Source organism: Palaemon carinicauda, chromosome 31 (genome assembly GCF_036898095.1).
Source record: "Palaemon carinicauda isolate YSFRI2023 chromosome 31, ASM3689809v2, whole genome shotgun sequence".
Taxonomy (NCBI): domain Eukaryota; kingdom Metazoa; phylum Arthropoda; class Malacostraca; order Decapoda; family Palaemonidae; genus Palaemon; species Palaemon carinicauda.
In genome coordinates, this window is record NC_090755.1 from 856,433 (window position 1) to 873,633 (window position 17,201).

Genomic DNA, 17,201 nt, shown 5'->3' on the forward strand with positions numbered 1-17,201 from the left:
TACATTTAAGTGATGAAAATGCTCTTTTTTCCAGCTCTCACCTCGTGAGCATATGCTCCTAGCAGGATGAACTGGAAGAGCTTGCACACTTACTAACCCTCTTCTTGCCAATGCTCGCCCTTGTGAAGAGGGATGGCAGGTAGCCTTCCTTTCACAGACCTACCATCCTCAGACTGTTCCACCTTTGGTTAAGACCTTGCTAGGTAAGGTCTTTCTGTCAGGGGATCAAGTACTGGCAGAGCTTTCTCCCGAGAGGCAAATTGCTAGCCCCAGTGGCAAAACCGCTGGGGCATCTAACATTCTTCCAGAAGTTAGTGCCCCACGGCTGGCTCCACATATAGTCTTTTGAGTACCCTAGTACCGGTGGGACGCGAACAGAAGAGAGACCTGAACCTGAGTTGGTGGGTGCTAGACCAATCTCCTCAGAGGAGTAGATCTCTCTCCTCCCCTGAATTTGTTGGTCTTCACAGACACATTAAAAGAAGGGGAGTGTCGTCGGTTACACCTGATGGTGCCACATAATCTTTGGGAAATGAGGACAACTCCCATCAACTCCTTTCAGAGCATTATGTAGTGCTGATGAGCATCAACACTACAGTAGTGTCCCACCTAAACAAACAAGGAGAGACCTTGTCAAAGCACCTATGCCTGCTAGTTGTGAAAATCCTCAGGTGTACAGAAGGGAATTGGGTAGCCTTAACAGCACTCTTCATACCACGCAAGAAGAACGTGCTGGCCAACAATCTGAGCAGTAATCAGATAGTTGGCTCCGAATTGGCAAGCGACTTGTCCATGACGTCCCTAAACCAAAACTTTTGGTGTACTTTTTACCAGTACCGGTACCACAAGCGTTCTTGCAGGACACTTTTCAACACTTGTGGGACAAAATGGACATACATGTGTTCCCTTCCTTTCAACACCTATGGGACAAAATGGATGTCCATGCGTTCCCTTCCTTCTGCCTAGTAAGGAAGTTATTGAACAAGGTAAGGGCATTGCAGATCTAGCACTGACCCTCTTAGCTCTGCTGTGGCCGCATGCAGAATGGTTCTCAGACCTTCTGCATCTGTTCATAGAGGCACTGAGAGAACTCCCTCCACTTCCCAAGCTACTCAGACAACCACACTTGAAGATTTTCTACCAAGCGATACCATTGCTATGTTTTCACACCTGGAGGCTATCCAGCAACTACTCGCAAGAGAGGCTTTTCGAAGCTGGATGCTAGACATATAGCAAGATACCACCTCCAGGAGTCGTCGTCTGAGGTGTATCAGGCGAAGTGGTCTGTCTTTTGTGGTGGAGGTCATAAACGTGGTGTCTCTCCACTCAGTGCTTCTATTCCGGCAGTAGCAGAGTTTTTGCTGTTCCTCAGGGGGAAAAACTCACTTAGTGTTGGTGGGGAAAGGCTTTCGTTCAGCCTTGAATATTGTCTTCGAACTGAATTGAGTTAACATTTCCTCCTCGACGGAATTGTCTCTCTTCTTACGGAACTTCGAGTGTTCCTGCCCTCAGTTAAAAGTTAGACCACCTCCTTGAAACGCTGTCAGGGTCTTACATTCATGGAAAGGAGTCCCTTATGAGCCTCTACGTCAAGCCTTGGATAAGGTCTTGACCTTAAAGACTGTTTTCTTTTGGCCTTGACTTTTGCAGGAAGAGTCAGCGAGCTTCATGGTCTTCCATATCACATCACCCATTCAAGGGGCTGGGTGGCAAGACACACTTAGTTTCATCCCTGAGTTTGTTTGTTGCAGACTGGAAATCCGTCTAGCGAATCCTAGATTCGGGGACTTTCGGATTGGGAGTCTCTGATCGGTAACAGTCGATACTGATCGACCGTTACGGTGCCCTGTATTGGCTGGTTTCAGCTTCGCCGAAATAATACTCCTCAGTAAAGAGCTCCAGGTTTGTATTGCTAGGAAAAATACAAATTACTTCCAAATTTGTCATGTTGAATATTTTGATAGTGGTTTAGCATATGACCTTTCATTCACAGGTGGATATTAATTTTCAGCATTCTTGTTATGTCATAGTAATTTCTTTTCCGTAGGTTTATGAAATTTTCAATTTGATTAATATTTTTTTAGTATCAGAGATGTATATTTTGTGAAAGAACAGTTTGTTTATTTTATATACAGTGATACCTCGGTAGTCGAACGACTCTATACTCGAACAATTCGGAGTTCGACCAAAATTTTCGAGAAATTTTTGCTGCGGTGCTCGACCAAAAATTCGGTACTCGACCAGCCGAACACGTGACGACCGCATGGGCTTTGTGATGATCGCGCCATCTCGGCCACTCTCGCTTGTTCGGGAAGCATCAGTTCTCTCGAGAGCGTCACTCAGACAACGCGCGATCAGCATTTGTTGTGATTTAGTGATTTTCAGTGCTTTTAATTGCTTTTTTAGCTTTCATAATGAGTCCCAAGAAAGTAATGAGTGTTAAGGGGAAGGAGAAGAGGAAAACAGTGCGAACAACGATCGAGTTGAAGAAGGAAATTATAGCGAAATATGAGAATGGTGTACGAGTGTCCGATTTAGCGGTAGAATACGGAATGGCGAAGTCGACCATTTCTACGTTTTTAAAGCATAAAGAAATGATTAAGAAGGCGAATGTTGCAACGGGAGTTACGGCGGTAACTAAGCAAAGGCCACAAGTGATTGAGGAGATGGAAAAGTTGCTTTTAATATTTATTAAAGAAAAACAGTTGGCCGGGGAAAGTGTTAGTGAAGCGTTCATTTGTGAAAAAGCGTTGCATATCTATGAAGAATTAGTGAAGAAAAGTCCGAGTACCAGTGAAAGTGATTCATTTACATTTAAAGCGAGCAGGGGTTGGTTTGAAAAGTTTCGTAATAGAACAGGTATTCATCGTGTTACTAGGCATGGGGAGGCAGCTAGTTCGGATCAAATTGCAGCCGATAAATACGTGGGGGAATTCGATCGGTACATAAATGAACAAAATTTGATCGCACAACAAGTCTTTAATTGTGATGAGACTGGGTTATTTTGGAAGAAAATGCCAGCCAATACGTACATTACCAAGGACGAGACGAAGATGCCAGGTCACAAGCCAATGAAAGATAGGCTAACATTGTTGCTGTGTGCAAATGCAAGTGGCGATTGCAAGATCAAACCCTTGTTAGTGTACCACTCGGACAACCCCCGGGTGTTCAAACGAAATAATATTTGTAAAAGTGCACTACCAGTTATGTGGCGCTCGAACACTAAATCTTGGGTCACAAGACAATTCTTTACTGAGTGGATAAACGAAGTGTTTGCCCCCCAGGTTAAGGCTTACCTCATTGAAAAGAGCTTGCCAATGAAATGTCTTCTGGTTATGGACAATGCTCCTGCACATCCTCCAGGTCTCGAGGATGACTTGAAAGAAGAATACAGCTTTATCAAAATCAAATTCTTGCCCCCCAATACTACTCCCATACTCCAGCCCATGGACCAACAGGTCATTTCAAACTTCAAAAAACTCTATACCAAGGCCCTTTTCAGAAAGTGTTTTGAAGTGACCAGTGACACGAAGTTGACCCTAAAGGAATTCTGGAAGGAACACTTCAGCATCCTCAACTCTGTTAACATGATTGACCAAGCTTGGCGAGGTGTGACCTATAGGACATTGAACTCTGCCTGGCGTAAGCTGTGGCCATCATGTGTCACAGAGAGGGAGTTTGAAGGTTTCCAACCAGAGGCGGGTCCAAGCACTGCTACCCCTGTAATTTCTGATGACACTGATGTCGTTGAGGAAATTGTTGTCATGGGCAGGAGTTTGGGGCTTGAGGTCGACAAGGATGATATTGATGAGCTTGTAGAAAGCCATTCTACCGAGTTGACTGTGGAGGAATTGTTGCACCTGCAACAACAACAGCAGCAGGATCTGATTGTGGAGCAGGAATCTTCAGAAGAGGATGAGGTAAGGGAGGATGTTCCAAGTTCTCTCATCAATGAAATTTGTTCCAAGTGGGCAGATGTGCAGGCTTTTGCTGAAAAATACCACCCAGAAATTGCAGTAGCAAACCGGGCAGTGCATATGTTTAATGATAGTGTCATGTATCATTTTCGAAGAATACTGCAGAGGAGGAAGAAACAATTAACAATAGACCAGTTTTTCACAAAAGAAAAGAAAGCTGCTACATCAAAGCCTGTTTCTCCTCCAAAGAAGAGACAAAGAAGAGAAGAAACCCCTGAAATAGATCTGCCCACCCTTTCATTGGAGAGAGAAACAACTCCTGAAGGAGAACTACCCCGCCACATCATGGAAGGGGACTCTCCTTCCAAGCAGTAACCTCCCCCTTCCATCCTCTCCACATCCATCCCTGTATGCCATCGAACCGCTGCTCAAAGGTATGTTCACTACAGTACAGAAAATGGTTTAAAATTGTTTTATTTTAGTACAGTAAATGGTTTAAAATTGTTTTATAGGATTTTCTGACCAATTTCATACACATTTAGATAATTATTGTTGTTTAGGTACACGTTTTATTAATATTTTGGGCCTGTTCGAGTGCTTGGGAACGGAATAGAATATATACCATTATTTCTTATGGGGAAAAAAAATTCGGTACTCGAACAAATCGGAGGTCGAACACGGATCTCGAACGGATTATGGTCGAGTACCGAGGTATCACTGTATTAATTTTGTTAGATAACTAGGTCATTCTTTAAAAAGGGATTAAACTACTATTTTATCTGTGGGTTGAAGTTTGAAAAGAAATTATTTTCAGGTTTGCCCTTGGAAGTTCCTTTGTGGTTGGGGATAAATCTTCGTCAGAGAGGCAGATGCCGTATAGTTCCTCCTGAATGGATGGACGCTGAAAAATTAGCTGAGAAGAAAGAAGAAGAAAGTCAGTCTAAGGTAATAATTTTTCTTTCCCTTTATGAGTCTTTTTTAGAGAATTATGTTTCTTTTTATTCCTACGCGGATACAAATTTCTGAGTCATTTAAATGGGTTACACCTAGTTTTGTTTCCTACGACCAGACAACAAAAAAGAAGAAAGGGTTCACTTGCTTTATAATTGGATGCTACGCAACCCCATGGCATGACAGCGCTATGTGCTGTTCTATGGCTTGCATTACTCGTCTTCTGGTTGCCTTAACAAGGAGAGGTCTCCCTTCTTCTCTATGATCACTACTCATCACCCACACTGGTTTACTCTTATAGTGCTTAGTGTCTTTTCCTTTACCATTGTCACTAATTGTTCTCATTATTTGTGTGATAACGAGTGCACAGACAGTCCTCAACCAATGAACATAATGGGGACCAAGACACCGTACATAGCATGAATTGATTGTAAATCGTTACTGTGTAAGTACCCATAGAATTAAATTTTGGCCTAGGGTATGCATAGCCTAACTGAAATGCCTTCAATTTTCAAAAAGTCAACGAATAGTCTTCTTTTATATAAAATCAATATTAGGTTATTTGAAAAGATGTTTGACTTCTTCATCTTACATTACTGTATATAATATTGTAAAGTATGTTATTATCAAAAGAGAAAAGTACAAATGGCCATATACATGAGCTACATTTGTGTAGATACTACCATAGTGTTTACACAACGTTTTAAATAAATGTACAGAAGGTTATTTTGTAATTTCATTACCAAATTCTATGCCAGAAACTTGTATTTATTCAATTCGTGAATGTTTTTGTAGTGTTAAATAAAAGGCAGATTATTATTTTATCACCTTCTGAGGCTATTACCATGCCTCATGGTCATAGAAAATGGAACTATTAGTAACCCATTTAAATCACTCAAGTTTGTATAGCTAGAAAAAATACAAATTGTTTTTAAAACTTGTAGTTTATTTCATTTTTAGCTTTTGTTTTTTAATCCAGTAATACCCTGCCTTGTGTTGTTAATTGCTTCCAGGAGATGCATTATAACTGTCAGTCAATTTTCCATGTAAGTCTGAAATGCTCCTGTATAAATAACACAATAGATGATGAAGTATACTTATTACAATCTGCTATGATTTTAATATAGTGTATTGTATTTTTTGTTTTAAAAAAAGTTGAAATATTAGAAAATGTGTAGTAATTATCAACACATTTACAATGGTCTCTTTACCTTAAACATGGCATCTCTTCTGCTTGCTGGACATGAAAGAAAGTGGATTTGGAAGTGACAAACCAGTTGTTGGAGCAGGATGACGATGACATTGTGGTTGTTTGTGATATAAAGTGGCTTCTATCAGAGGTTTCTTCACTCAAGGGGTTAACTACTGCACTAATTGTTCAGTTGCTACTTTCCTGTTAGTAAGGGTAAAAGAGACTCTTTAGCTATGGTAAGCAAGTCTTCTAAGAGAAGGACACTCCAAAATCAAACCATTGTTTTTGAATCTTGAGTAGTGCCATATCCTCTGTACCATGGTCTTCCACCATTTTGGGGTAGAGATCTTTTGCTTGAGGGTACACTTGGGGGCACACCCTATTTTTTCTTATTTCTCTTCCTCATGTTTTTTTTTTGAAGTCTTTATAATTATGTATGAAATATATATTTTGATATTATTGTCCTTAAAATGTTTTATTTTAATAGTTCATGACTTCTCTTGTGATTTATTTATTTCCTTCTTTCCTTTCCTCACTGGGCTATTTTTTCTTGTTGGAGCTGGCCCTTGGGCTTATGGCACCGTGCTTTTCCAACTAAGGTTGTAGTTTAGCAAGAGATAATAATGATAATAATCACCTGATGTTAATGGCAACATTTCTTGAGTGTCAGGATCAGGTGAACTCTGTAGCCTTCTGTTTATCATCTCTAAGGAACTTCTCTAGTTTGTTGGACAGTTCTTCGTACTCTCGTTTCTTTTCCATACTGGACTGTTTTTCCTATTGGGGGTCTTGAGCTTAGACAGCTTGGTAGACTATGCTAATAGTAATAATAATATTGATAGTAATCATCTATATCTTTGCTACCTTGTGCTTTGGTCTCCTTATCTTCAACAGAGCTAAGGAATTTTTAATGCCCAACTGGCAAGAGGAGTTTTTGTATGCCAAAAGCACACTTCTAATAGGCACTTGCAAGCCTTCTGACATCTTCAGGGTAAACTGAAATGATTTCATATCTTTTGACATGTATCGCGAGTTGTAGTTCTGGGAGGTGTCTCGATCTTGCTTATCATCCAATGCCTTATCATTCCTATACTCACTATGGTGCCCATCAACAACAACTCTTTGAGATCTATTACTTAAAAAATCAATGATAATGCTCGGAAACGACCCACCCACTCCTAACTGTTTGAGTTTGAAAACAATGGCCTCATGATTGACACGTCAAAGGCAGCACTAAAATCAAGGCCAATCATACAAAGTTCCTGACCATAACCAAGGGATTTCTGTACAGCATTGGACATTGTAAGAACAGCATCACATGCTCCAAGGCCTTTACGAAAACCAAATTGCAAACTAGGGAACAGATGATTACCTTCAGCAAACCTAATAAGATGTTTTGCCAAAAGACATTCAAACTCTTTAGATAATATGGGAGTTGTGGAAATTGGGCGTTAATCGGTTGGGACTTTAGCTACCACAAACACATTTATATAGTGAAGTACAGTAATATTACCAATTCTCCAACAAGTGCTAAAAGCTCCTCTTCTTGCTAACTTGCTCAAAATAACAGATAACTTTGGAGCTAAGAAATCTGCATCCTTTATAAAAAAACAAAGGAAAAATACCATTTGGGTCTACACCTCCATAAGCATCAAGGCCCATCAACAGAGCTTTAATTTCACAAAATCAAAAAGCTAAACTAGTTAGTTTGTCCTCAGGAAATAAGGAATGAGGAAGATTGCATTCCCTATGATAATTAGGAGTATAAATTCCTGAGATGTCTTTCAGTTTATCACCTACGGGACTGTTTCTTTTACGGGTTAGCAGCTGCCATTTTGAAAGGACAGTGCAAGAAGGTTCAATTATTAGTCTTAGGATAAAAATAAGAAAAGGTCAGAAGCCACTCTCCTGAAGCTGTATAGAGAGACTTGAATGTACAGTTGGTTTTTGACCTGGTTAATTGTGACTAGATATTTCATAATTAAGCAGTTAGTTGTTTGGCACTGCTTTTTGGAGCTCGTATAAGGGTCTATGAGTTAATGTTATTATTATTGTTAATTTTATTAAAATATTGATCTCATGAAGACATTGAGGCTTTTATCTGCTTAACATTGTAATTTTATTTAAAGCTGAATTAATAGGTGAGTTTTAAACCTGGATTAACAGGTGAGTATTATAGTACTATTCTGATTCAGGGTTGGTAACTGACTGAAATGATTGGGCAAGAATAAGTGGCATCGCAACCTGTTACTGTGGTTTTTGAAATACAGTTGACCCTTCAACCAGTTTCCTTAGACTTCGACCTCCCTGTAAAAAATAAAGACCATTCTTTTTGTTGTTTTGTCTGTTAATGTCATGTCAAGAGAGTAATCTTATTAATGTCTATATGATTTACAAAAGACTTGTCTTATTGACTATCACTGGAACCACTAGGTTATGTAGTACTACATTAAGATGGTAAAGAAAGGGAGATGAGAGTTGTTTAAAAGCAAGATATATATAAAAAAAAAAGAGAATGAGTTGAAATACAGGGGCTTAAATGTAATACTTGAGGCCCCACAATTGCATTATGAAGTAAAAGCTGGAGGATGGATAGCGAGGTGAAAGAAGGGAATCCAGAATGGAGGTAGAGTGAAATACTAAAATGCAAGTGTAGTCCTATGTGTATTATCTGCCTCCTATTCCTTCATATTCATTCTGGAAAACAAAGAAAATGTGTCTAGGGATGTTAGAGATCATAAATGTAGGTATTTTATTAGTAAATGATGTGTTTGCATGAAGATACAGCTTGTATGTTATGAAAGTTGTGATGAATAGCAAATGTTATTTCTTTTCAGAACTTTACAAAAATGCCCTGTGAACATTATTTAGTAGTGGCTCAGTTAGTATTGGGAGCAGCTCCTGAGGACATACCAAATTCCCAACAAATCAAAACCCTTATTAAGGTGAGTTTTTTCTACTGAATGGAGAGGAATTTCATAGATTATGGGATACTAATGCTAAAAATTACCTTTAATATCTACGTAAGAGTAGTTCATTGTTTCTTATCACTCTCCGAGATTAATTGATGTAGTACACTGATTCACACTATGCTTCTGAAGACATTGGATTAATTTATTTGTCTCAACACAAACCCATTATTCATATTATAGCCCAATTTTATTGTCCCCATTGGAAATGTCCCTACCTGGCGATCTCCTGGGCTGGGGTTCGAGACCTGCTCAAGCTCGATGATTTCTTACAGTGTCTGCAACCTTCCCATCCTTGTGAGCTAAGGATTGGGTGTTTAGGGGAGCCTTTAGGTTTACCTGCTTATCATTAGCAGCTGTTGCCTGGTCCTCCTTGGTCTTAGCTTGGGCATTGATCATATGTATACATGGTCAGTCTTTAGGGCTTTGTCACTGTCCCTTGCCTTTGCTGTTCATGAGCGACTTTTAAACATTTAACCCCGAACCCTTGATATGTATTTATTTTGTTTGACAAATTAATGAAAAACGGTAGCCAAAAGGAAGTGTGGACATGGGCCAAAAGATACTTTAGTCCACAGTTATCTCCTCCTACGACAATTTATGCAAAGGGCCTCGGTTAGATTTTGCCAGTCGTCTCGGTCCACAGTACAGTACTGTAATTAACTGTATCTCTTCTTTGTGTCCTGTGGGCTAACAACTCACTGAGCATTGGATTTATGAAATTTTTGCCCTTATGAATGAGGGAATAGGAGACCATTTAGCACTTAGGTGCAAATGAAAAATCACAAAGTTTTTTCAAGTGCACAAGGAAGTTGGAGATTAGTTCTAGATGTCTTGATTGTAAACTAGTATACAATTCTCACCAAGTTATTATTATTATTATTATTATTATTATTATTATTATTATTATTATTATCTTCATCATTATTATCATTAGCTAAGCTACAACCCTAGTTGCAAATCCATATTTCTTTAAGTCTTAGGGCTCCAGGAGGGAAAATATCCTATTTAGAGAAGGAAACAAATAAACTATATATGAGAAGTAATGAATAAAAAATATCAAATAAAATATTTTAAGATCAGTAACGTTAGATAAATCTGTCATATAAACTATGAAGAGAGACTTATGTCAACATGTTCAAAATAAAAAATTTGCTTCAAATGTAATCTAATGAAGTTCCACTGATTCAACTACCAGATTTGGAAGATGATTCCACAATTTGGTCACAGCAGGAATAAAACTCCTAGAATACTGTACTGCATTGTATTGAGCTATATGGTAGAGAAGTCAAAATTGTTAATTGTTCCGTAACCGAAATACAAACCACGCTATTTACATGGGGTATTACTTTCGATGTAGCTGAAATGACAAGCCATTAGATTTTTAACGAGGGTTAACTACCCTCTCGTTAGCTAGCGAGGGGGTAGGAGAGGGGTAGCTAGCTACCCCTCCCCCCTCACACACCGGTGAACTGATTCACTTCGCTTTTGGCTCGGACGGTGGGGCAGACGTGTCTGTTCCCGTCCTCGCATGGCAGCCATTAATGTTTTGTCTTTACTCAATTACTTACTTTTCTTATACTTAATATATATATAAACATTCTTATGTTTATGTATATATTTGAGTATAGAAATACAGTAAGTTTCCTTTTCAGTGTTGTGCTGTGTTTGTGCAGTGTACGACAACATCTCCGTGTAGTTCCAGGCCTCCACGGTGACATTTCGTGGGTCGCGATCTCTCCCTTGATCCTTCGGTCCTTCCTTCGGCTTCCGATTCTCTGGCGCCGTGGGGAATCGTCATCCCTGGACTTTGGTTATTAATCTGTTTTCTCCGCTGTTCCTCCTTCCCTACGGGGAACTTGGACTATCAGCGTAGGGAACATGGGAGTTTAGTTTGACTACTGTCTCCCTCTCTCTTGAGGTCGTTCCCCTTTTATTACTACTACGTATTACGGTAGCTTCCTTTCCTTTGCGGGTTGAGTTGCTTCTCCGTTTATTTTGTCTCAATTATTTTAATGAATCTAATTGTATTTGTTAACTTTTCAGCTTCTGTGTAGAACGCTTCCCTTTGGGGTTCTTTCGTTCTTCTTTTAGTGAACATTCTTAGATGAATTACATAATTATAATGGTTATAATTCTGTCTTTATTACAGTTCTCCGCCTTGCCCCCCTTCCCGTGAGTGTCAGTGAGGGAGGAGGGCGCATACCTGGTGTGTAATTCTTATGTTCTTTTCCCTCGGGGTTTCCTCTTCGGAGTTCCCCCGGTTCGGAGTTCCCCCGGGGGAATGAATGTTAACTAATTATTTATTTTATTTTCACAGTTAGATATCTAGTTTTTCGTTTGCCTAATGCGCCAACGAAGCAGAGCTGTCCTGTTTGGGCTTGGGGAGTCTGCTGTTGCCGCCTCCTCTCTAGGACTTTGTCATGGGTGTGTTCCCTTCTCCTAGAAGTTCTCCCGTGACAGCTGTCAGCTCCTTAGTTCATTTAGAGCGCTGAGGAGGTTCGCCTCCATGGGTGGGTAACTTCCCTTCTGAGGGAGGTTCCCATCCCAGGTATGAGTTTTTCCCCTTCGGGGGGGGGGGGGGGGGGACTTCTCTTACCTTTATAATTCCTGGTTGGTTCCTTGGTCCTCGGCCGGTTATGCTCTTGGTGCTGAGCGACCGCTTTTGTAACCATGCTCAAGGGGCTGAGCGGTTGCAAGGCCGGACCATGGAATTCGTGCGACTATGCTCTTGGTGCTGAGCGGTCGCACTTGCAGCTACACTCTAGGGGCTGAGCAGCTGCAGGAGCTCCTCTTCGGAGGGTTGCTCTTTATAGGTCAGCTTGATGATCCAACGGCCCTAAGGGGCGCCTTCATCAGTTCTTCTTGTCTCTGCTTCAAAGTGTTCACCTCTCTCGTTCGCGAGAGAGGACACTCACAGAGACTCCTCTTCAGAGGTCTCCCCCTGCTGTTGTTGCTGATGTTGCTGAAGGCTCAGTTCCCCCCTCCGAACATCCTCGAGGGGGCAGCTGAGTCCAACGGTCTCTCCTGCGAGTGCCTCTCCCCCTCGGGGGAGTTCACTAACAGAGACTCCTCTTCGGAGGACTGATGATGGTGCTCCTGTCCATGGTCTTCATCATCAGCCCCGCAGAGGATCCTCCTTGATGAGAACAGACCGTTGCAGCTGCTTCGCTAGTCCTTTTGGCAGATCGTTCGCGATCTCCGACACCTGCCAGACCTTCTTGTCTTCCATCTCCGTTCCTGGACGCAGATGCGCAGTGGGCACCACTCCACCCCGTTTTCCAACGGGCACCAGTCCCTTCGGGGCAAAGGGCTTATCTCACAATGTGAGTAAGTCCCTTTAGTGCCAGGTTTATACCTGTGCAACCTCGTTCTCCACAAACGCTCTCCTACTGTGGACCAGACTTCTGCTGAATCAACACTCCAGCGATCTCCTATAGCTGAGTCTCGCCGTAGATCTCCTGATCGTCAGCGCTCCCTTTCTGATGTGCGCAATGCGCACCAACGTTCGCCCTCGCGCCCACGATCTCCGGATCTGGGCGCAGGCAAGGAGATTATTTCTTTGCTGAACTCCCACGTTCGCCTGCTCGCTAGCGCACATCTGCGCACCCTTTCCTGATGTGCGCAATGCGCGCCAACGTTCGCCCACGCGCCCTCGATCTCCGGATCTGGGCGCAAGCAAGGAGATTATTCCTTCGCCTCCACGCCGACGATTTCCTGCGCTCCCTCAGAGCTCACCATCTCCGGTGCTCACTTCCAGACTTAAACGAGTCTCTGCGCGCTCGCGAGAAGTCTCCTGTGCCCGCCAACGAGCGTTCGCCCTTGCGCGCAACCTCTCCATCTGGTTCTGCACCCCCGCTGGTATCTTCTGGCCGCGCAACTGCGCGCCAACGATCTCCCCGGTTCCTGCCTCGTCGCGCGCAGTTCAAGAGGTTCCTACGCTAGCACACAGGAGCTCAAGGTTCCTCTGGACTCGCAACGCCCTTCTGGAGTTTCGCGCGAAGTGCGCCCACACGCAGTTCCAGTCCCAGCGCTCACGCACTCGCCAACGCGCCAGCACGCTTCCACATTACAGCGCGCCGCCCAGGAGGCGCCTAAGCTAGCGCACGGGCGCTCACAGGCACCCCAGGGCTCTCCTTGCGCGCCAGAGATCCCCTAAGCGCCCGCGCGAGTCTTCGCCTGGGCTCAAGCGTTTTTCATCGCGCCAACGCGCCCCCTCTTCAGTTCGCCATAGGTCTCCTACTCGCCCACGCGTTTACTCTCCTGTACGTGATCGGTTGCTACGCGCCATCGCTCGCCAACGCTCCATCGCTCACCAACGCTCCATCGCTCGCCAACGCTCCAACGCGCCATCGCTCGCCAACGCTCCATCGCTCGCCAAAACGCGCCATTGCTCGTCAACGCACCATCGCTTGATTACGCGCCATAGGTCTCCCGGCCGCCAGCGCTCGCCCTTACAACCACGCGCCCACCACTCGCCTGCGCACGAACCAACGATTTTACCATCGCGCGAGCGCCAGCGCGATTTCTTCCGCGATTCCCGTCGGGTTTCGCAACACGGGCAACCTGGTGAGTCTTCTGGAGCGCGTACTTCCAGATCATCGTCGTCACGATCTCCACCCCGTAAACGCAGAGCAGCGCACATGCAGGAGCAGGGAGAAGCTTCAGAGAGGTCTGGGCAACATTCTTCTCCTTCTTTTCAGGCAGGCCCCATCATTTCTACTCCTCAGGATCACCCGATCACCTTCCCTCCACCGGGAGTCGCTGACACTGCGACTGTCAGCCGTCAGCAGAGGAAATACTTCGAGATTATGAGGGAGCCTGGTTTAGCTCTGCCTCTCCACCATTCCGTGGAATGGCTTACCAGGGAAATTTATCTCGAGAAACTCTCCGCCCAGCAGGTGACATTCTCGGCTTCGGAGATCTTGACCCAGGTGAAGGCCGCAAAGTGCGCCATGCAGGCTACTTCGTTGCCGGTCGTCTGGCTTGAATCTCTGGACATCCTGTTGCGATCCGAGGACTTTGTCCAAGGAGAGCACCAGGAAGACCATGGAAACTTTCCTCCTCTCGGGCACGAGCACCATCGATTTCCGGCTCACCAAGTTTCGAACTTGTGGGCAAACTCGATGTTGAAGCATTGAGATGCAATAACCGAGAGGTTCCTTGCGAAAGTCCCAACCGTGGATATCGGCAAGCTCAGACACTCTTCCATCCTTGGAAAGAGCTTGTTTGAGCCCAAGGACGTGGGACGGACAGCTGAGAGGTAGAGGAAATCGAATCACGATTCGCCCCTCCAAAAGGCGCTTACATCCAGATCCTTCAAGCCTCCAGCGCCTCAACAACAACAGCCTCGTCAGGTTAGGACATAGGAACTGGCTCCGGCGGCAAAGACAAAGGTGTCTAAACAGCAGCCCCCTCCTGTCAAGGACAAGAAGGACGGGAAGTCCTCCTGGGGAGGCAATAATCCTAGAGGGAGCGGCCGAGGCCGCAAACGCTAGGATTGGCAACCCTGCCCCCCAGTGGGGGATGCCTAAAGTTGCGCGTTCAGGTGGCAGCAACTCGGGGCCGATTCCTGCACGATCTCCGTGATCAGCCAAGGATATCGCGTCCCGTTCATAACATCTCTACCTCCCCTGACAGCGAATCCAGTGTCGCTGAGCTCCTATGCCATGGGATCGGCAAAGGGGCTAGCCCTTCGGGCAGAATCCGAGACCATGCTCTAGAAAGATGCTCTCCATAAGGTCGTCGACGGCTCCCCCGGCTTCTTCAGTCGACTCTTTCTTGTAAAGAAGGCATCTGAAGGCTGGAGACCCGTCATCAGCTCTGAACAAGTTTGTCGAACAAACTTTGTTCAGCGTGGAACAGCAGAGTCGATCAGACTTGTAGTGAGACCACAAGACTTTAGGTGCACACTGGATCTGAAGGACGGGTTCTTCCAGATCCCAATCCATCCGTCTTCCAGGAAGTACTTGAAATTCAGCCTAGACAACAAGGTCTACCAGTTCAAGGGGCTGTGTTTCGATCTCTCCACAGCACCGCAGGTGTTCACCAGAATGTTCACCCGGATATCTTCGTGGCCACACAGGATCGGCATCCGTCCCCTTCGCTATCTGGATGACTGGCTAACCCTGGCAGTCTCGGAATCGACCCTCATTCGACACCGAGACAAGCCTCTGGAACTTTGCCAAGATTTAGGGATCATGGCAAATCTCGAGAAGTCTTCTCTGCTTCCATCCCAACAACTGGGATATTTAGGCATGATATTAGACACCAATCTCCCAAAGCCTTCCCATCAGACGACAGGATAGCAAGGCTGAGGAGAGTCGCAGAACCTTTCCTCAGACGAGGAGAGCTTCCAGCCCAATCTTGGTTACGTCTCCTAGGTCACCTTTCCTCCCTGACCCGTCTAGTTCCAAACGGCCGCCTCAGGATGAGATCCCTGCAATGGCGGCTCAAGTCCCGGTGGAACCAAGGCAACGATTCCCCGGACACTCTGGTCCCTATGGGACCTGCGGAACGAGTGGACCTGCAGTGGTGGTTGACCTACGGGAACCTTTGAAAGGGAGTAGATCTTCTCGTCCTCCCCCCGGATTTGATGCTGTTCTCGGATGCGTCAAAAGAAGGGGGGGTGGGGGGACCCACGTTCTGAACCAAAGGATCTCAGGCCTATGGTCAGAATCAGAAGGTACCTCCACATCAATCTGCTAGGAATGAAGGCCGTATATCTGGCCCTTCAACAGTTCCAACAATCCCTGGCGAGTCACTCCGTGAGCGACAACACCGCGGTAGTGGCTTATTTCAACAGGCAGAGAGGTACCTTTTCATAACAGCTTTCCCATCTTGCAGTAGAGATACTGAGATGAACTGATTCCACTCAATACCACTATCGGCTCGCTTCATTACGGGCGGAGGAATGTGCTCTCCATCAGTCTGAGCAGAGCCTCGCAGATAGTGAGTACCGAGTGGTCTTCGGACCCTCTAGTAGCCAACAAAGTCCTGACTTTGTGCACCTGTTCGCGACAGCCTTGAACTTCAAGCTGCCGCTGTACTACTCCCCAGTCCTAGACCACAAGGCACTCTGGCAAGATGCCTTCCTACAACGGTGGGACAATATCGACGTATACGCCTTCCCACCGTTCTGTCTGGTGAGAAGGGTGCTCAACAAGACCAGACTATTGGTCAACCTGTCGATGACTCTGATAGCTCTGCTATGGTATCATGCAGAGTGGTTCCCGGACCTTCTGCATCCCCTGACGGAACTCCCGAGAGAGCTTCCCCCACGACACGAGCTACTCAAGCAACCACACTGCAACATCTACCACAGAGCCGTAGCATCGCTTCGGCTTCACGCCTGGAGACTATCCAGCATCCCCTCACAGAAAGAGGCGTTCCGCGACATGTTGCGGAGCGGATGTCTCAACACCTGCGAAAGTAATCCGCAAGGGTCTACCAGGCGAAGTGGAGAGTCTTCTGTGGATCGCAACGTCCCTGGCCTTCAAGAGGAACTGCTCTGTGACGCAGGTGCTACAAGCTCGAGTCTGGAAGCGTCAAACGACCTTCGCAGCCCACTACCTGCAGGACGTGACCCACAGGAGCTTCGATACGTTTTCTATCGGCCCTGTGGTGGCTACACAACAGCTGGTCTAACCTCAGGCTCCTTAATGGACAGGTAGCAGAAGGTTAAGGGCATTGTTACCCGGTTTTAGACTGCATGAATGAAAGAAGTATGTCTGGCCCTTACTTCTTTCTTCATCCTCCCCTCTCTTGGGGAAAGCAGCATCCTAGGTTCTCTGCATAGCTGACCTCAAACCGCTGCAGGTAATCCATGCTTCCTTGTGTTCCTAGTATTAAGATAATACTGTCGTGTCCCCCATACCCTGACGAGGTGGTATTGGGAACGTCCTAGCCTAGAATTCCATCTAAGGGACTTCAGGTCAACTTCCTAGGACAAGTCACACTTCATCCCTCCACACACAAGCTTATGTAGGCCGCACGTTACTTGCGAGGTGCAGGGACTCTTTTTCTCGAGTGCTGCTCACTCGGATTCTGAGCCCCCGGGCAAAGCCAAGGCCAGTAAGGCTGGGACTTTCCACCCTTCCTAAGGGGTAAGTCACCCCATGTAAATAGCGTGGTTTGTATTTCGGTTACGGAACAAATGACAAATTCGGAGAT

General features: G+C 45.0%; 1 protein-coding gene across 1 annotated transcript in view; it reads left to right on the forward strand.

The window, feature by feature from the left end:
* Window positions 1–17,201, forward strand: part of Psf2 (DNA replication complex GINS protein PSF2-like protein) — a 43,769-nt gene that overhangs the window by 12,023 nt on the left and 14,545 nt on the right. Inside the window, exons 3-4 of the mRNA XM_068354733.1 lie at window positions 4,732–4,862; window positions 8,898–9,005. Coding sequence (XP_068210834.1) covers window positions 4,732–4,862; window positions 8,898–9,005 — 239 coding nt within the window. The remainder of the gene's footprint in view (window positions 1–4,731; window positions 4,863–8,897; window positions 9,006–17,201) is intronic.